General features: G+C 39.5%; 1 protein-coding gene across 1 annotated transcript; it reads left to right on the top strand.

Annotated features, from left to right (window-relative positions):
- Nucleotides 1-70: 70 nt before the first annotated feature.
- LOC134004449 (mucin-2-like) lies at nucleotides 71-19,822 on the top strand. The gene is made up of 43 exons (XM_062443723.1): nucleotides 71-163; nucleotides 706-750; nucleotides 1,061-1,289; nucleotides 1,797-1,926; nucleotides 2,035-2,098; nucleotides 2,272-2,354; nucleotides 2,600-2,795; nucleotides 2,944-3,069; nucleotides 3,181-3,301; nucleotides 3,433-3,568; nucleotides 3,665-3,742; nucleotides 3,832-3,901; nucleotides 4,000-4,137; nucleotides 4,278-4,427; nucleotides 6,148-6,242; nucleotides 6,358-6,490; nucleotides 6,902-7,145; nucleotides 7,356-7,396; nucleotides 7,516-7,604; nucleotides 7,838-7,992; nucleotides 8,120-8,258; nucleotides 8,408-8,512; nucleotides 8,672-8,863; nucleotides 9,781-9,853; nucleotides 9,937-10,106; nucleotides 10,383-10,539; nucleotides 11,029-11,139; nucleotides 11,576-11,717; nucleotides 11,833-11,861; nucleotides 12,008-13,885; nucleotides 14,110-14,345; nucleotides 14,509-14,695; nucleotides 15,214-15,427; nucleotides 16,353-16,513; nucleotides 16,716-16,785; nucleotides 16,916-17,025; nucleotides 17,207-17,238; nucleotides 17,721-17,862; nucleotides 18,325-18,362; nucleotides 18,481-18,555; nucleotides 18,887-18,926; nucleotides 19,138-19,246; nucleotides 19,444-19,822. Exons 1-43 carry the CDS (start codon nucleotides 115-117, stop codon nucleotides 19,610-19,612), a joined length of 6,951 nt encoding a protein of 2,316 aa, XP_062299707.1. The 5' UTR covers nucleotides 71-114; the 3' UTR covers nucleotides 19,613-19,822.
- The last annotated feature ends 785 nt before the right edge of the window (nucleotides 19,823-20,607 follow it).

Below are 20,607 nucleotides of genomic sequence, written 5' to 3'. Positions count from 1 at the left end.
TGCACGTATGTGTGTGTGTCTGGATACTGCATATATAAGCTGTGTGCAGCAGGCTACGTCTACACTTTCTCCTGGATTGACCTGCTCCCCAGCAGCAAAGGAGCATCAGGCAGCATGACCTCACAGCGATGGATGATGGCTGTTTCCTTTTCACTGGCCTTAGGTACCATTGCAATCTCCTACTTACTTCAATTTTATTTTCTCTTGGCATTTTACTCGTATTTCACAGGTGAAAGTGCAGACAAACAAGAAATGGGTAGAATGAAGTATGATTTGCAACAGAGGTCCAAAATGTGCCTTTACCAGGTGGCTACTGTGGCACCCTAAAATATTTTTTTATAGATTTTATATAGATTTCTTTTTAATTCATAGAAAGTGACAAAGGATAGGACAAGGATACTGGAAAATATTAGTAGGATATGACCAAAAAAATCAAATGTGGCCAAAAAAACCCATATCAAATTAAAACTATCAAATTATTAAACAATTTTCATTTTCATAGTTGTTTATTAATTTGATGAGGCTCATGAAGTTTTAATCACAACTGAAGAGAAACAGCCTCGAAAGAATGTAATGCACTGTAACAGTAGTGCTGTGCAATTTGTCAATATTACTATTCCAATCACATTCCTGCTATATCCAAGGTATTTGTGTGATTATTATTAATTTTATCAATGCTTATCTTCACTGTTTTTTTCCTTCTAGTTTTAGAGACAAGTGAATCCATTACAACAACAGAAACTCAGAAATGTGAGTACAACTTAGTCAATGTTGGATATTTGATCAGTTTAACTATACATTACTAGTTACTTTTTCAGATTATTGATCATGTGGTTTAATGACTTTATGAAGCCAATAAATTGTTGTAATTGTTTGATACTGTTTTGCAATTTTGTAATGAAGAGTCATTAGATTTCATTATTGAATTAAATGTATGCATCATAATGCTGATTACATCATTACAAAATGTATATAATTACAGCAAATCCAGCATGGCAAAATAATTAAACTCTAAAATACATGAAGCATGAGTCAGTAAATTGAGTTTTGTTGTATTCAGACACTTGCATGACATTCGGCAGCGGGGTCGTCCAACCTTTCAACGGCTCTGTTTTCTACATGCGATCCACTTGCCCTTTCACCCTCACCCGCTTCACCCACAACCGGGTAGAATGTGACATCACGATACGCCGCGGGGACGACGGGCTGATGGTTCAAGTTGAGATCATCATCAACAAAGTCAGAACTGAACTTATGGTGAATGGAAGTATCCTGGTGGAGAAGTCAAGGTTTGTCTCCAAACCAAACCCACCCAGACACTGAGTCTGTATTTGTGCTAGATCATAATAACCTTGGAAACTCACATTATTCAGCTGCACAACAATGAGTGTGAGAGTGCAAGTAACAGAGCATTCACTCAAACAGCATTCAAAGTCAGTCACACAGGTTGGCAGTTTTATCAAATGTCATTGTCAAAGTTAGTTGATCATTATCTTTGACACCCTCCATTAGTAATAGTTTGTCTCTCCGGTTGAGTAGAATGAAAACATACCTGGAAGTAGTCACATTCTTCAAGGTGACTCTCATGTTGTTTTGGAGTAGCATATTATTTATTTATTTTCTTTATCAAATCTTTGGAAATAAGAAAACCTCAGATCAGTCAGAAGTAAGATATCTGGTTTTACAGTTTAGCAGGTCTTTATCTGGTGGGACCTAAATATCTTTCTAGTTCGTCACTATGATAACCCATCTTCTCTGTATTTGTACAAATATCTCTATATGTCATTTACTGACAGCGTTTCCCTTCCGTACGACCACACCTATCAGCACATTTTTCAGTACGGCATCTACACCAGGCTGAGGAGCTCCGTGCTTCCTCTGTCTGTCACCTGGCACAGTGTACCAGGAGGGATAGACACTCTGTGGGTGAGAGGACATTTATGCTACACACATCATGCATAATTACACACAGCTGGTTTGGTACTGCAGAGCACCAATCATACCCATTGACATGTTTTTTATGCTTGCTGTAAGGTGGAGCTGAATCAGGAGCTGAACACTGACATGACTGGACTGTGTGGAAAACACAACATGGCAGGTGTGATGGCTAAATGACAGGAATTAATAGCAGCAGTTGTTGTATTATAGCAGTCATAATATTAGCCGCAGTACACATTGTTTGTGTTGTTAAACGTCAAGTGTAAAATGGCCTACTGTCGATGTTCTGAAAATGTTCATAGTCAAATTTTTCTTATCCTCTTATCCAATTAGGAACCAAGCAGCAGTTGATTACAGACAGCGTGTTGACTGAGGACACATGTCAAACACGAGATCCTGGCTATGCCGTGAATTATGTAAGTGGACAGCTGCCATGACTAACACTAATTTAAATCTCAATCAAGTTTGGTGATATTGTGCTTTTTTTAAAATATTTTAAAAAATTGATCATTAATAAATACATTATTGGGAGTCAATCAATTCAACTGTATGCATTTAAACATTAAAAGGAAGGTAGACACGCCAAGTTTAAACTTGTAGAAACATACAAAATAAGTCCTTGTTTCAAATGTTCAAATGGTTTCTCTGATGATGTTTGCAGGTATGCAGAGAGTTCTTTTCCTATGCTGTAGATTGTCTGAAAGCGATGATGCCTTACTATATGCAACTCTGTGAGGAGAACATTTACGGCTACGAACAAAGCCAATACATCGGCTGTGCTTTCTTCAAAGAAGTTGTACAGCAATGTGGAAGTAACAGCCGTGTCTGGCCCGTGTGGAGAGCTTTAACCCAATGTGGTAGGTGCTCTTTCATTAATATACTCTCAGATACCTGTCTTAAATTTGCTCATTATTTATTGATTCATATTTCTACCCCCAAATTTTGATTAAAGGCACTTTTTTTTTTGTTAGTCATTTGATTGTCTGTTTCTGTGGTTGAATGTAGTTCCACCGAGTTGTACAGGAGACCTGATGTATAATGACATCGGTCCTGCCTTCATCCCCAGCTGCTCCAACCCAAACCCTACATCTTCCAACCAGGATCTCACCAACACTTGCATGTGCCCAGAGGGTGAGCCCTAAGTGACTGTACAGGAGCTTGTCACTCATTTGACTTTGCTGTTTGCTTTTTTAAGACTGTACAGGAGCATAACCATAAAGAATGTACTGATTTGTATCATAGGTACGGTGCTTAATGATCATGCAGATGGTTTCAGCTGCATTGATGTGGCCAACTGCCCCTGTGTGTTGGCTGGCAGGAGTTACTCAGCTGGGGATACAAGTAGCACCAAGTGTCAGTCATGGTAAGAACGCAGAAGAAACATTTTTAAATTCATAGAATATAAAGATATAACAACTGTGCATTTCCATTTGGTATATAAAATTAATCTTTCTGAAGTTTTTGTTTAAACTTCTTAATCATGTCTCTCCACAGTCTGTGTGATAGTGGGAGGTGGCATTGCTCTGAAAAAATATGCCCTGTGAAATGTCTCGTTGAAGGGCAGTTTGTAACAACATTCGACGGCAAACAATATGCTGTCCCTGGTAAATGTACATATGTGACCTCAGAGGTAAAAATTCCTTCCTCTACCATCATGTAATATTAACCCTCTTATGTTATCTGTTGTGATATTTACTGTATTTATATAATTTATGCCCATTTGCAGGGTCCCAACTGGTCAATAGTAATGAAGTATTCGGAAAAGGCGCCCTCTGTGAAAACGGTTGTTCTCCAGCTTTTCCAGGTACAGGCAGTCTTTAAATATGACTTCAAAAGTGTTAAACTAATGTCAAATAAGAGTTGCAAAACTATATAACTGTACTGGATTTGCAGGAAACATACACCTTCACAGACAACATGGTTAAATTTGGAGAGAAGGCAATTACTGAACTTCATCAGTCTGGTAAGAGTGAGAATTTAGTGTGGTAGCCTTGTAAAGCATTCATAATATCTTCATTTACTCACCCAGGAGGTCACTTTTTGATCTTTGTCACTGGTCAGATCATGCCCTGGTGTACTGGCAGTCCTCCATGTATGTCCGGGTCCACACATACTTTGGTTTGGAGATCCTAGTCCAGATGTCTCCTGAAATCCAGCTCGACATCACCCCACCTACAAACCACACTGGCACTATCTCAGGTGATGATCTCAGCCTACGAAAACACAAGTCAGACTATATTTGCATCAGAGATTTAATGTTGGACGTAGCATTGGATAATTACATAATCACAACTATAACCCTTGACACATGACACAGTTGGACTTGTTTGTTTTTGAAGGTCTTTGTGGCAACAGCAACAATGACACCACAGACGACTTCACCACCAGCAGCAGGATCATTGAGAATTCGGCTCAACCTTTTGCTCAGTCATGGAGTGTTGGTGTTTGTATAAAGAATATACCCCCCACCTGCATCAGCACAGACAATGGTACCTAAGAATGATATAAATGCAATTTATCATTATGTTTCTCATTGTTAGATCTCATGGGCAAAGCCAAAACCAACAATGAACTGACCAGAATAAATGATTAAACAATGATCACATTTTCAGTCTCTGGAGAGTAGTTCAATGTAAGGTAGACACCAGTGAGAATGTGGTTCTGTTTACAGAGCTTTGCTAGCTTGTTTTGCTACACATCGCAATCTCTTGACTTCAAATCAATCAAACTTTATTTATATAGCACTTCTCATACAGGTTAATGTAGTTCAAAGTGCTTCAAAGTTGATTGACAAGCTGATTAAAAGACAGAACAAGTGCAGACCAAGGACAACATTAAGGAAAAGGAATAAAAAAAGATTGAGGAACAAAAACAAAGTAGGAAGTCAAGAGGTTGTGATATGTAGCACAGGTCAGCAAATCTTTGTAAGTGGAACCACATATGCACATAAGCAGTGGTGGTCTGCCTCACACTGAACTACGCTTCAGATAATGAACACCTGACGACTGCATATTAGTCTTTGCTGTCACAGAGATTATGGTAGAGGCAGGAGTAGGGGAAAACTGTGACTTTTACTGAGAAATGTTGGAAGAGCAAAGAACAGTTAAGCAGGCATGGGTAAAATCCACAAAAAGGGCTATACATACAATAAAACTGGATGCAACGCAGGCAGGCAATCAAAAAATCTTGTATAAATACTGAAGAGTAATGGCGCTTTTCCACTACACAGTTTCAGCACGACTCGCCTCGACACGGTTCCTTTACCATTACAAAAAAGTACCTACTCAACGTGGGCGGGGTCGTCATAGCACGGCTCCGCGAAACTTCGTTTTATACGCGACACAAAACACATAAACAATGGAGGACATTGAGGCAGTGGTGTATTTGCTGCTGTATGAGGCTTTTTGTCTCACACAAAGCAAGAAAATTGAGCCGTATGGATGTAACTATGGTTGTAACGCTGCTGCCGGTATTTAAAAATGCCGGGTTTGATTCTTGTGTGGGACGGCTCATGACGCTTCCAGCGACAACTACCAATCAGCGGCCAGCAGTGTGTCGACGTCACATTTTAGTACCGGCTTGGCTCGCTTGGAACCTCACCAGAGCAGGTACTAAAAAAGGACCAGGTACCAGGTACTTTCCCTAATGGAAACGCAAAAAGAACCGAGGCGAGTCGAGGCAAGTCGTGCTAGAACGGTGTAGTGGAAAAGCGCCATAAATGAGCTCACAGGACACAGGTGTGTGGCAGAATGAGCAAGCTGGCAACTGATAGGCTGACAGACAATGTAGGGGCAGTGCAAGTGGGTGTGGCCGGTGAAATGGAGGGAACAGCAGGCAATTGCTGACTGGAGAGTGAGCAGAGGGGTGTGTGCAGGAGAAGCAGCAGAAGGGTGGGGGTTAAGAGGAGCAGGAAGCTCCAGCAGAGACACTATGCAGTTATTTCTAAACCAACTAATGGGGTTGTAATCTTTTGGGTAAAGGAACATGTCAGTGCAACAATGTGGTTCACTGATGTGTTTTTAATAGTTTTTGGAAGGTGTACAGCACAGAGGAATACCAGTAAGTAGGATCAGTTCATTGTTGGTTTGGCTTTGTACATGAGATTTGTGAACAATAAGAAAACTATAGAAAGTCACCACCCTTCTGATGAGTTTTGCAAAAAATATTTCACCACATGTAACATTAGATTTTTTTAAAACAAATTTTCAGAAATATTTGCAGAAGAAAAGTGTGATGTGTTGAACGATCCAAGGGGGGTATTTTCTAATTGCCACGGTCACATCCCAACTGATCAATACCACATGGTAGGAAGACCTTTACACAACAAATTGTCAAAAACTTCCTGCAGATTTCATCAACTAAGTGACAGCATATAAAAGTGTGGACTCTCGATAACATGAAATTGATATTTATTTCTAGACTTGCATCCAAAGAACCTGTAACTGCGACGGAAATCTGCAGCAGTGTCTGTGTCTTGCTTTGGCCAGCTACGCTAAAGCCTGTGCCCATCTGGGTGTAGAAGTTGGTGACTGGAGGAAGTCTACTGACTGCAGTGAGTCTAGCTGATAAGGAGCCATATTTTGCACATTTCCAGGGATACATTTTTGAAGCCCTAGATTTTGAATTGCAATTAGCATTTCTACATACATAAACCTCAATTTTTGGAACTTTGAACATGTTTAACATAGATATTCAACATCATAACATTATATAAATAAGAGGAAACCAGAAAAAAAGCATAATATGTCCCCTTTTATAAAATTACAACAAGCTCAAGAGATTTCTCTCTCCTTTGACTTTGAATCTTTTTCTTTTATTTGACCTGCATACTACCACTGAAATAATGTCCATGAAAATGTCCATGAAAATGTCCATGAAAAATGTCCATGAAAATGTCTAAAAAGTACAACTAGAAGTAAGAAAGCAGTGCTGTGTTTCATGTTATCACAATGTTGTTTTGCAGCTCCCATATGTCAAAAGAACCAAAGGTTCTACTACGACTTGCAGGCCTGCAACCGAACATGCCTTTACCTGTCTGATCCAGACCCTCGATGTGGGCTGGACGATACTTTTGTGGAGGGCTGCGGCTGTCCAGAAGGCACTTATCTGAACAAAGGAAACATCTGTACGCCAAAGGCAGAGTGCCAGTGTCACTACACAGGTGGAGCAGCGCCACCTGGGGCTGTTGTTATCGATGGACAACAGTGGTGAGCTGATGTATTTCTACTCATTTCAAAATGCTCAAAGACATTTTGTACTCAGAACTTGTTTTTGTAGTTTATTTCCACAGAGATTGACATTATTGCCAAGTGGGGCAGCTCACATACCAGATCTTCCCAGTGATTGTATATTGTGTTGAATTATATTGTCTGACTACACACAAGTTATTATGATAATCCAAATATTGTCTTTTGAAGCATCTGTGAGAATGGAAAACTGACTTGCTCCAAGGACTGTGGTAAATATATTTTCTTTTATTATATGTTCGATTAGATAGTATATATCATTAAATTAAATTATATAACACACAATTTACAGATTAATATTATCATGGCTGTAATCATTCTTTTGTGTTAGGTTGCAGCAATGGGATGGTTTGTGTTCACTGCTCACAGCACTCAGTTAACACAGCTCAGAAAACTTGTGACAGTCTGAGTAAACCACGGGTAGGTCAACATGTACTATTTGTTCATGCTTAGACTCATGGCTTGCCATTGTTCATGTTTTTCATTCATTTGTCGTGTCTCATGAAATGATTGACCCAAAATGCTGATCATTTTTACCCTAACACATCACATTTCCATATATCCTATAATTTGATCACAGATTTGCTTGAGTTGTGAAGACTGGGTTTTTGTTTGTTTGTTTGTTTGTTTTGTTTTTTTGGTGTGATTTCCAGGATGCCAGTATGACCTGTGAGAGTGGCTGTTACTGCCCACATAACCACTATATAGATCACCATGGAAACTGTGTTTCTTCAGAAAACTGCACCTGCATGTACAGCGGCAAAGTATTCAGTGCGGGACAGAGTGTCAAAACCAACTGTAAAACATGGTAACATCTGCATTTGTGTTGCTTTCCTCCTTATTTATTCCAAAAGTTGTATTCCTCCTGAAGCTAATATATTGTTTTGATGAGGCTAGAGATTTGACTAAAAAGTTTACATCATTTTATTTCGCAGTACCTGTAGTCAGGCGCAGTGGAACTGCACTCAGGAACAATGTCCTGGGAAGTGCCAGATATATGGAAACGGACACTATGAGACCTTCGACTACAAATGGTACCGCTTTGATGGACACTGTCAATACACACTTGTAGAGGTGAGACCAAACTGGAATGCTTACAATATATTATATTAAAGGGGCACCCCCCAAATATCCTATCAAAACTGGTATTTTTAAAATATAGGCTAAAGTTTGCTGTATTTTGCAAACCAGTATTTGTTGTAACTCTGCTCTTTTTACTTCAGGATGACTGCGGACATGGAAATGGTACCTTCTCTATCAGAGTAGAGAGTGTACCCTGCTGTGATGAAGCTCTGACCTGCTCACGCGCCGTCGTCCTCGACCTGCAGGTGACTGTTTCTGTGATTTGTTTTCGCTAGATTACTTAGCTGCGCACCTTGTGATGTTATTCCCTCAGTTATTCCCAGATTCATTTAAATCCTTCATCCACTTCATCCATACAACAACTTTAGACAGTATCTGTAACTGTCCTTTCCTGTGCCATCTAGGACGAAGTCACCTTGACACTGAGCGACATGATGGTGACCAGACTCCATAAAGGCTGGTCTCTGCAGGAAGTTCCGCTATACACTACACACACAGTGGGGCTCTACATTATAATCTCAGTGCCAAGCAGAGGGATAACTCTCATCTGGGACAAACACACCCGGATAACAATACAGCTGAGTGCAGACTGGAGGGTGAGCAATTTTGTAATGTAGCCAACTTTATACATTTTTTTAACCTCAGTGTAAAATCATTTTATCGGTGACTACTAAAAGCAATGTAGAAATACTGTGAACTCAATTTTCTACTATTGCTTAATGGCTTTATTATTTTCTTATTCAACTTATTTTAAATCTACCGAAGGTGCCAAATACATTCTTCAGCCGTCATGACAGAACCACACAGAAATGATGCCACAAAAGTAGCTTTCTTCTATGTCGCCCACAATGCTTATAATGTAGGTGTTCCACATTTCAGCTCAGAAAACTCTGACTTCTCTAACAGCTGCCAGAACTCTTTCGGGAATTAAAAAAATTAAATTTAACACAAATTCTGTCCTCACTTCACTGGTTCCACATTTAATTCAAGTCTGACTACAAACTGCTCCTCAACACCTGCAGTACAAACTCTTCATGGACTAGCATCATACCTGACCTGGACTTCTCAATCCATACATTACCCCACGTACACTCAGGTCTTAGGATGCAGGCCACCAAACCACCTCAAAGATTAATAAGTAGTCCACTGGCAGCAATGACCTATTGCTGAATAATTTACACTACAGTTGAATAACTTAAACCTGAACCAGTAGTTTCCTAAGCATTGGTTTCTGTTCTGTTCTGGCTGTTTTTACCCTAACCCTGTATTGTGTACTACCACTCTTGTGATTTTACACTTTAAATAATAAACCTATTTGCTTTGTACCGATTTATTTATTCACTGTGTTAAAGTCAGCTGTGGATTAAAGCCATCATGCCTTGGATTTGACAATTTCTGACTTTGGTATCAGACACTAATATTAAATCAAAGCATTGGTGATCACTGATTGATTTATCTGCCCTGTGAAATGATGGTTCCTTTTAATTTTTTATTTCATGTCTTCGTCCTGTAGAACCGAGTGTGTGGCCTGTGTGGGAATTTTGACTCCAATGAGATGAATGACTTACAAATTAGTGGCTCAGCAGGTAAATGGGTTCACCCTTTTTCTTATGATGTAATCATCATTCTGTTATGGTGGTCAACATTTTACCAAAAATGTTGCTTTTAGTGGTGTCCAGTCCCTTGGCCTTTGGCAACAGCTGGAAGGCCACCTCACTCCCCTGCTCTGATGTGACCACTGAGATATTTCCATGCGAACGCAACTCCTACTGCTTGGCCTGGGCCCAGCGGCGTTGTATGATCCTTACAGGAGACACCTTCAAAGACTGTCACCTCAAAGTATGATTTTTAGCATGCCACTGACACCAGGGTCAGGGGTAGGATTCCTATGCACATTTTTCATTGTTAAATATCGGCAGAGGCCATCTTTAGAGACTCAGATCAGTAAAGAGCTAACAGCCAACATTGAAAATGTATTTTAACTTCATCTGTTTTAATATAACATACAGTACCTACTTACAGTAATGGAAATTTGCAGAGAAGGGGCTATGACCACCATTTCTGAGTCCTTAAACCCAGTAAAATCCCTATTGTGGATATTCCACCAACCCCCAGGTGGACCCAGAACCATACTACCACGCCTGTGTACAAGAGTCCTGCTCCTGCCAGTTTGAGGGGAAGTTCTTGGGGTTCTGCACAGCTGTGGCAGCCTATGCAGAGGCCTGCAGTGAGCACGATGTTTGTGTAAAATGGAGAACACCGGATTTGTGTCGTAAGTGAAGATGTAATTTTTTCACCTCAGTTCTTCATCACAATCAGAGGGTTAGCAGGGAGTTAACAATGAATAAAGTCTAACTTAAACCAAGAAAAACATAAATTAGTACTAATCAGTTGTTTCTTGCTTCTGAGAAACAACAGGTAAACAAATAATAACATACAATGTTAAACAGCAAGCCTTAAGTAGTTCAGTCATTACACAGTGGTGAAAGAAGTACTCACTTCCTTTTACTTAAGTAGCAACAGCACAATGTAAAACTACTGCATTAAAGGCCCTACTTAAGAAGCACCTTGGTACACGAGTGGTTACCGTTCATACCATATAACAGCAGCGTCCCTGGTTTGATATGAGACAATAACTAAAAAGTCTATATAATGAAAAAGGGTGTTAATGGTCTTTTGAAATTTACAAAACATACAAAGTAATTAAACTGCTATAATACAGTTTGTAATAATTTAACCTATGATCATGTAAACATTTTAGCTGTCTACTGTGACTTCTACAATGAGCAAGGCCAGTGTAGCTGGCACTATGAAGCCTGTGGTGAGATACAAACCTGCGGCAAAGGCTACCATTTCACTTACAAGTTGGAAGGTAAGTCAATTTTATTTATTTCACTCAAAATCCTCAAATTTGTCCCAGAAGGTCTTACAATCTTAACAAACTTCACTTTAAATTTTTTGGAAACCAGACTTTATTGTTCGTATTAAAACATCCTACTAGCCAAATCCTAAATTCCTAAATAATGATTATTCATCAGTTGAAGATGAAAGGTGATGCCTGAAATATTACTGAATTTATATTGATCTATAATGCATGCTCTTTTCCAAAAATTATGTCTACGTTTTAAGTCACAATTGTCTTATTCTGGCTGTGTTATAAACTGGGCAAGGAAGAAACGTGGCATTGGATTAAAATCCTGTGAATGTAATTATTTTAAGGGTTATTTCAGTTCGAGGGATTGTTGTAATGAATGCTTATAAAAGCCACTGAGACCATAACATAGACACTATGTTTTTTTGTGAAAAAGGCTGCTACCCTAGATGTCCAAAAGAAGCACCATACTATGATGAAAATACTGGCCAATGTACCAAATTAAGAAACTGCACCTGTTATTTTAATGACACTGTAATTTGGCCTGGGACAGTGGTGATGATTCAATCTAATAAGTGGTAAGTTGTGCCATTCATAATATGCATAAAATGTTTATATGATGAGAAACTGCACTCAACATAAGTCATTACATGTATTATTAGATATGTCTCACTCTTGCATTATCCTTGACAGTTCCTGTGAAAACGGAATTATTAATTGCTGTAAGTACTGATTACATTCATTTCATGAGGACAAATCAAAGAAAAAATTAAGTCTGGAAAATGTGTTTTAGTTTTAGATTATATATCCTTTACAGAACCTATTTTTTTTAAAATATCACATCTAACTACCACCTCTACTCCAACAGCACCTACACCATCCACACCTTCAACTACCACTAAAACATCAACGATGCAGTCCACTACCTCTACATTAATGACTTCAACTCCGTCAACTACAACTGCAACCTGGTCCACAACACCTTCCACCAGCTCTGCACCAACCATTACCAATGTCTCAAGTATCACAAAAACTTGGTCAACGACGCCTTCCACCACCTCTACACCAATGACAACCATTACCAATGTCTCAACTACCACTGAAAATCGGTCAACGACGCCTCCCACCACCTCTACACTAACATCAACTCACTCAACTACAACTGCAACATTGTCCACGACACCTTCCACTAGCTCTCCACCAGTGACAACCATTACCAATGTCTCAACTACCACTAAAAATTGGTCAACGACACCTTCCATCACCTCTACACCAATGGTAACCATTACCAATGTCTCAACTACCACTGAAAATTCGTCAACGACACCTCCCACCACTTCTACACTAACATCAACTCACTCAATTACAACTGCGACATCGTCCACGACACCTTCCACCAGCTCTCCACCAGTGACAACCATTACCAATATCTCAGGTACCACTAAAAATTTGTCAGCGACACCTTCCATCTCCTCTACACCAATGGTAACCATTACCAATGTCTCAACTACCACTGAAAATTCGTCAACGACACCTCCCACCACCTCTACACTAACATCAACTCACTCAACTACAACTTCAACATTGTCCACAACACCTTCCACCAGCTCTCCACCAGTGACAACCATTACCAATGTCTCAGGTACCACTAAAACTTGGTCAACGACACCTTCCATCACCTCTACACTAACATCATCAACTCACTCAACTACAACTGCGACATTGTCCACGACACCTTCCACCAGCTCTCCACCAGTGACAACCATTACCAATGTCTCAACTACCACTAAAAATTGGTCAACGACACCTTCCATCACCTCTACACCAATGGTAACCATTACCAATGTCTCAACTACCACTGAAAATTCGTCAACGACACCTCCCACCACTTCTACACTAACATCAACTCACTCAATTACAACTGCGACATCGTCCACGACACCTTCCACCAGCTCTCCACCAGTGACAACCATTACCAATATCTCAGGTACCACTAAAAATTTGTCAGCGACACCTTCCATCTCCTCTACACCAATGGTAACCATTACCAATGTCTCAACTACCACTGAAAATTCGTCAACGACACCTCCCACCACCTCTACACTAACATCAACTCACTCAACTACAACTTCAACATTGTCCACAACACCTTCCACCAACTCTCCACCAGTGACAACCATTACCAATGTCTCAGGTACCACTAAAACTTGGTCAACGACACCTTCCATCACCTCTACACTAACATCATCAACTCACTCAACTACAACTGCGACATCGTCCATGACACCTTCCACCAGCTCTCCACCAGTGACGACCACTACCAATGTCTCAGGTACCACTGGAAATTGGTCAACAACGCCTTCCACCACCTCTACACTAACATCAACTCACTCAACTACAACTGCAACATTGTCCACGACACCTTCCACCAGCTCTCCACCAGTGACAACCATTACCAATGTCTCAGGTACCACTAAAACTTGGTCAACAACACCTTCCATCACCTCTACACTAACATCATCAACTCACTCAACTACAACTGCGACATCGTCCATGACACCTTCCACCAGCTCACCAGGGTGTTTTGACGGTGAGAGTTGGACAGAAGACTGCTTCAATATGACCTGTAATAATGGAATCATAAAGTGGACTCCATTGGCTTGTCCAGAGCCTGTAATTCCCAATTGTCCCAGAGGGGAGGTCTCAAAGGTCTCAGATGGATGCTGTGACACTTGGAAGTGTAACTGTAAGTGTATCTTTGTCTGTCTCTGCCACTGCTCTTCCTTCCCATATATTTTATGTTTAATATTTGCCTCTGCATGTCTGATGTGCTCTGCACTGTAGTTTGGTCATGCACTGTGTGCTGTTCAAAAGGCAAGCAGTTGTGTAATAACAAAAATATAATCTTGTTTTCTTCCCAAACTCTGTCTACTAAGTTCTCCTCATATCATTTCCTGTACTTTCCCCTAGGTCGCTGTGAGCTATATGGAGACCCCCACTACATATCTTTTCAAGGTGTGGAATTTAGTTTCCTGGACTACTGCACCTACATCCTGATGGAGGAGCGGTCACCATATTATCAACTGACTATTGCTGTGGACAACTTTAATTGTGACATGCCTGGCTCCTGTGCTAAAGGCATCATCATGAATTATCAGAATAGTACAGCAACACTCAAAATCATCCCACATTTGTATGCAGTACAGGTAGGATATAACACACCATGCATTATTAATTTGTTATTTGGCAACATGAATTGTAACCAGAGATGTTGAATAATTTTACTTTACAGCTCTATTTAAAGGCTACCATAATGTGTTGAAAGAACAAGACAGTTAAGTACTCTGCTACTGATACATTCTGTCCTAGGCCACTCTGAACAATGTGACCATACAGCCACCATATGAGGCGCATGGATTGAGGTTTGAGACTACAGACTACATAGTGTCAATCTACCTCCCAGAGTTGCGCTCTCACGTCTCCCTCAGTCCATATTATGTCTTGGAGGTCAGTCTGGCTATGGAGCACTTCGTTAACAACACCCAGGGACAATGTGGTGAGTATTGGATGGGAGGGATGGTCCACAGGTGTGGTTGAGTGCATACATTGTTTCAACTATTAGCCATAATAGAAGTGACAACACTGTTCAAGCACCAGAAATAGAATTTAATTTTTGTAAACTTGTCCGCTAATATTCATGTCTGTAACCTCCAGTGTCCCGGGTAAACATATACAGTAGAAGTTGCACAATTGAGTTGTTTGTTGCTTTGCTAAGTTAGCTCACAGGCTAGTTATCAAGTAAATAACATGAAACCATATGTTTAGGTTAAACCTGCATTAAAGGATTGATGGTTTAACACTCGTGGGCAGAAATTACACAAAAAACAAACACACAGCAACATGAGCATCTTATTGCTTGCTACAAGTTGTTGTTCCTCCATCAGCGATTATTTAATTGTCAAATAGCATGAACATGGCTTATCTCAGGTTGTTTACTGGAAAAAGCTGTCTGTGTGTGTGTGTGTAAAATCTCAATTTATATATAACAATAACATATCACACATCTCCTTCCAGGTCTATGTGGCGGTGAATCGTGTATCCGCAAAGGAGGGCAGGTTGAAGATGACAGCTGCTGTGACAAGACAGCCTATGACTGGGTGTATGCAGACCCAGGGAAGCCAGCTTGTGCTTCTGCGCCAAGGGACATACCCTGCCACCCAGAGTCCATTCCACCACCCACTTGCAACCCCGGCCCCGGGAGCCCACTGTGTGAGATGCTATTACACCCGTAAGGTCCACACAATATCACACACACACACACACACACACAGACCTAATCACAACTGGTGGTGGAATTGGAAATGATTGTGCTACTCATAAATGTGCAATAAATGACACACAGCCTCACTGGCTGTCAGAAAACAACTATTTGTTATGTAAAGACATAATGGAGTAATGGCAACCTGAGCAGTGAATTATGTCGCACACTGCCTCTGTGTGTGTTGTTATCAGAGATTCTCTTTGCTTTGATAGCCAGCCCAACCATGTATGTGTGTAAGTGCATGTGAGACCCTCCACGTCCTCCACGATCATCCAAGATGGCTAAATGTTTACTACAGTTGACAGTATGATTATAATTTTGGTTCAGGGACATGCACATGTGTTTTGGTCTGAGATGCTGGTGCTATAGTGCAACATCTAGTTGCTGAATGTCATGTATTGCAACTTTAAAGGATAGTGCAGGCAATTTTCTATATTTTTCTTATTGTTTATACTGTAAATCTCATGTGCACAAACCGACATTGAACTGATCCTACATACAAGTAGCCTGATTATCATATTCCTCTGTGTTGTAGACCTTCATTGTTGTCCAAAAATTATTAAAAACATGACAATGAGCCACACGACTGCACTCTGTGACATGTTCCTTCACCTCAAATATTACTGTCAAGGTAGTTTATTTAGAAATGGCTCCAAAGACTAATAACAGTTATGATGTTTTAATCTCAGGAGAAAAGTTCCGTGTGAGGCAGATGCCTCAAGGAACTCCTCACAGCCTACAAGCAACAATCTATTTTCACCCTCACAACCACATGCATCCTAGTCATTTTTGTATTTTCATTTTGTGGAACCTTGACTGAAAATGTGTGTTTTTAAATTTGCTGTATAATTGTTTAACTAAAAATCTATAATAATATATTCTGTTTCCTCAGAGTCTTTGAAAACTGCAGCCAGTATGTGGATCTGTTAACTATTAAGAAGAACTGTGAGTTTGATTCCTGCAGGAACAGTACTACAGTTTGCTCTTCTCTGGAGCAAGCTGCTAAAAAATGCAAGGTTGATGGCTGGAGAAAATTAACTAATGGAACCTGTGGTATGTACAGTACCTTTTTACAGTTCGTCATTCTCTTTAACACCTTGTACGGTTTTTCATTCTCTCTAACACAACATGACCTGGGACAAATCATTATCTTTATGTATTGTACTGTTTAAATTTTTGGATTCATTTCAATGTTAACTTCCCTTTTAAACAGATACTCAAAGTAACAACTGTGGGGTCTTTGTTCATATTTTAGAACCGTCATGTCCAGAAGGATTGGTTTACATTGAATATCGCAACAAGCTGGATGACTTCTGCTATGGAGGGTTTGTAGACTTTTACTAAATATTTCCATATTCATATCACATCCTATAATATCCAAAATGCTTTCCATGTAAAGATTTTGACATATATCTATTTTCCCTATATCTGTTTTCTTCTGGTTTGGCTTTGCAGGGTTCGTCAAACCGGAGCCTCCCTGGAGTCCGACAGAGCAGGGTGTTTCTGTCCCAGTGGCCAGTTCAGGGCAGGAAATCACTCAAACGCCTGTGTGGATGACTGCCAGTGTATGTAACATTGCCTGTCAGAGTGACATAGGGTCTCCTAGAGGATTGTTTATTGAATTCTCATGCTAAAACATGCTCAAAACATCACATTATGTTAAATGTTCACTCTGGAGACATGTTTTAGATGTCATAAATAGTGTTTTTTTCCTTTCTTTTATTTTGTTTTTTTTTTCGCCCACAGTTTGTAAAGGACCACTTGGTGAGCTCAAACTGGTAAGAAGCTTTGTCCCAATCCATGTTAAGTCAAGTCAAAGTTTATTGAAAGTGTAAATTCACACCATGAAGTTTCAAGACACTTTACAACAGTAAAACAATATTAAGTATGAAGGAGGCACAAAAGAAGAAACAAAACATAACAATAAATCATATAAAACATTTAATTTAAAAAGGATCCACACAGAAAACCTTCGGAAAGTAGAGAATTATGTGACAAATAGTGTCAAACTACCACCAATGATTGCAGGAATGCTGATTTTAGTGACAGCTACCTCCTGCAGCCTCACAAACACACCTAAATGTGTAGAGTAATAGAGAAGATGCACAAAACCCAGGTGAGTGTCGGCACCACCATGCTCATATAGACATTAAAGGTGTAGTACACAACATTCAGTCCCCAGAATAATGTGGGGGAAAAAAAATCTCTGGCTCCGGATTAGATTCAAGATTTGAAAACTATCTCTGTACCTGCTTTCCAGCCGGGCGACGTGTGGGAGTCCAACTGTCACATTTGTACATGCAACAACCAGACTCGGACAGAAAAGTGTCATCCAAAACCGGCTCCTATTTGTGGCCCTAATACTGTATTGGTGAAGACCTCTTGCTGTGATATTACTTGTGGTAAGCACTGACACTTTTTTTTCAATATTTCCATATTTCCGAGGTTTATTGTAGTTTTGGATTATTTAGCTTTGCATGTGTTGTATAATGTTAGAACAATACTATTACTGTATATCAGTTATGGGACATTATATATATTACTGGCGCAAAGCTGCAGCCTCTGTGTTTTAGTGTCCTGTGATTGTTTTGACACTGTAAATACTATACTACATCCTATACATATATATATATATAATACTATATTCTAACTTGACAACAGAATAATGTTTTCAGGTTGTAAAGTCAGAGAGTGTACAGGCACAAAATATCATTATTTTCTGGCCTCAATATTAGAGTTTTAAAATTGTATTACAATGAAAATCACATTTGGTTCAAACCTTCTGTATCTGTAAAGTTATCGCATCTTTAATGTAACCTAACATGAAGGCGTATTATTTAATGTTGTAATATTTTCCTTTTCAGTTGAGAAGACATGCAGTTATGATGGGAAGACATACAAGGTATATTGTGTCTAATCTTATACAGTCTCTGTTCATGTAAAAGAAAAATATTTCTTTACCTTAGAGGACAATTTAATATGCAGTTTATTGTCATGATAACCTGTCTAACCTTGTGCAGGTGGGAGACACATGGGAAGATGCTGCTCATCCATGCATATTGTTCACCTGTGAAGGCGGTGGTGTTCAGGCTAAGGTCTGTCCCAGTGAAAACTGTCCTGAGTTACTGTTGTCCTATTGCAAAAATGTATTGTGAATATTGTGTAATTGCACTTGTAACTGGGAAAAGTCCCCCATCTATATTAACTGAGGGTGGAGACTTGCCAGTGTCTTTTAAAGGAGTGCATTAAAAAGAAAAGAAAAGAAAAATTAACTTAAAAAGTGAAAAGGCCAGTCTTTAAAAAAAAAAAAAAAAAAAAAAGTATTGTCACTTTAAAAATTCAGACATATGCTGACAAAGATTGCAGTGGAACCTAACCATAACTAAAGCTTAATTAACCATGAACTCTTGTGGATTCTTCTTTCAGGAAAACAGGATTTCGGATGACCAACACTGCAGCTTTACATGTAAGTTCAGAATTAAAAAAATATTGACGTCAGTTACAACAGCTCAATAAGGTCTTTGCTAGATTGACTTTAGACTTATTTCAACTCGGCAAGTAAATTGTTGGGTCCCAGAGACCCAACAATTTACTATGTTTCTGGGACCATTATTAATGGTGTTTTTATTCATACGCACGTTAGATTACCTCACATACTGCATCTCCTCCAACCCTAGGTAACCAAAGCTGTGTTCCCATGATGTCCACTATCAACATCACCATAGACAATTGTACCACCAGCATGAAGATGCCTGTGTGTCATGGCCAGTGTGTGTCTCAATCAGGGTGAGGAGAAATATACCCATCACTGGTCAATAGTAATATGTGTATGTAAGTGTTGAAGTGCTGCTTATTGGTTCCTTTAGATCACTGTTACATTGAGTATCTCTCTCCCTGTCTGTTTTTCTCCCTCCTTCTTCTGTTCCACCTACACCCATTTCTTCTCGTCCTCTTCCTCTCTTTGCCCTGGTCCATGGCAACAGGGGGGTATTAAATGGTGTCCTGCAGGGGGAGCCGAAGTGCAGGAGCTGTCAGGAGCTGAGCTCAGAGACTAGATCAGTGGCCCTGCAATGCTCAGACCTGACTACCAGACAGTACGATTACAAGCATATCACCAGCTGTGACTGCAGAGCTTGTACCATACAGTGGTAATGAAACTACAGAGCGGAGAACACCTCTGCGTTGTTCATTGTCAACAATTTTGCATGCATTTAAACGATAAACAAATCAACAGTGATAATATTCACATTTAAAGGATTATTATATAACATGCATTGAATTTCATTCTTGATTTATTGCAATTACTATTGTATTCTGTATGAATTACTCATGAAATAAAGTGAATCATTTACTAACCTATTAAACTCCTCAAGGACACAAACGTCCTCGGCTGATATTATTTCATTTCAGAGGCTGTAGTGCGCTCAGTTGTAAAGAGACTGGTATTATATGAAACTAAAAGACCTAAGGCATCTATTGATACCAACCATGTCGTGAAAGCTTGTTGGGCAGGGGAGTGAATAGTGCTTCAAATGGAAATGGCTTCTATGGGTACCCATGAGTCTCCCCTTGACAAACATTTTGTGCTATGCAGTTTGAGGCAAAAACCATGCAGTATAAATATGTCATTTTTGCCTATTATGAAAATGGTTTATTTGAATATTAATACTGGGGTTCTTAAACAATCTTGGAATTGTATAAATTGGGAATAACTGGAAACTTGTGAATTCAATGAGCCCAATTGTATTCATGTGAGATGACACTAATCAACACAGTAGCCATTTCATTCTAGAGAGATGATTTTCTTTTTAAACTTGGCCGTATAAAATGAACTATTATGACATTTAGGATAATCACAGCCTAATGGAATTTCACAACCACAAACTAGAGACCTTGGGCATTCAGAGGCTCTATGGCTTTCCTAGGTATACTGACAATAAGGACGTTTCTGAAAATAGAAGTGCTTACCATCCAATCCAAATCTGTGTAACAAATGGAATCAACCCAAAAATTGCTGCAACAACTTATGAAACACAACTGAGCATGGGAATGACCACCATATACTTCTATCATAATTTTCTAAGCCCTCATACACTCAAAATTTGAATAGGTGCCTAAGAAGAAATATGTTTTTTACACTTATAACT

The sequence above is a fragment of the Scomber scombrus genome, chromosome 22 (assembly GCF_963691925.1).
Source record: "Scomber scombrus chromosome 22, fScoSco1.1, whole genome shotgun sequence".
NCBI classification, from domain to species: domain Eukaryota; kingdom Metazoa; phylum Chordata; class Actinopteri; order Scombriformes; family Scombridae; genus Scomber; species Scomber scombrus.
Note: the sequence above shows the minus strand (reverse complement) of the source record. Positions and strands in the feature narration are given on the sequence as shown.

Excerpts from the sequence above, each read along its gene's own strand:
- LOC134004449 (XM_062443723.1), top strand. The coding sequence starts at position 115 with ATGACCTCACAGCGATGGATGATGGCTGTTTCCTTTTCACTGGCCTTA. Across the intron at positions 8,864-9,780 it reads AGCTGAGTGCAGACTGGAGG|AACCGAGTGTGTGGCCTGTG; the intron begins GTGAGCAATTTT and ends TTCGTCCTGTAG. Across the intron at positions 17,863-18,324 it reads TTGCTGTGATATTACTTGTG|TTGAGAAGACATGCAGTTAT; the intron begins GTAAGCACTGAC and ends TTTCCTTTTCAG.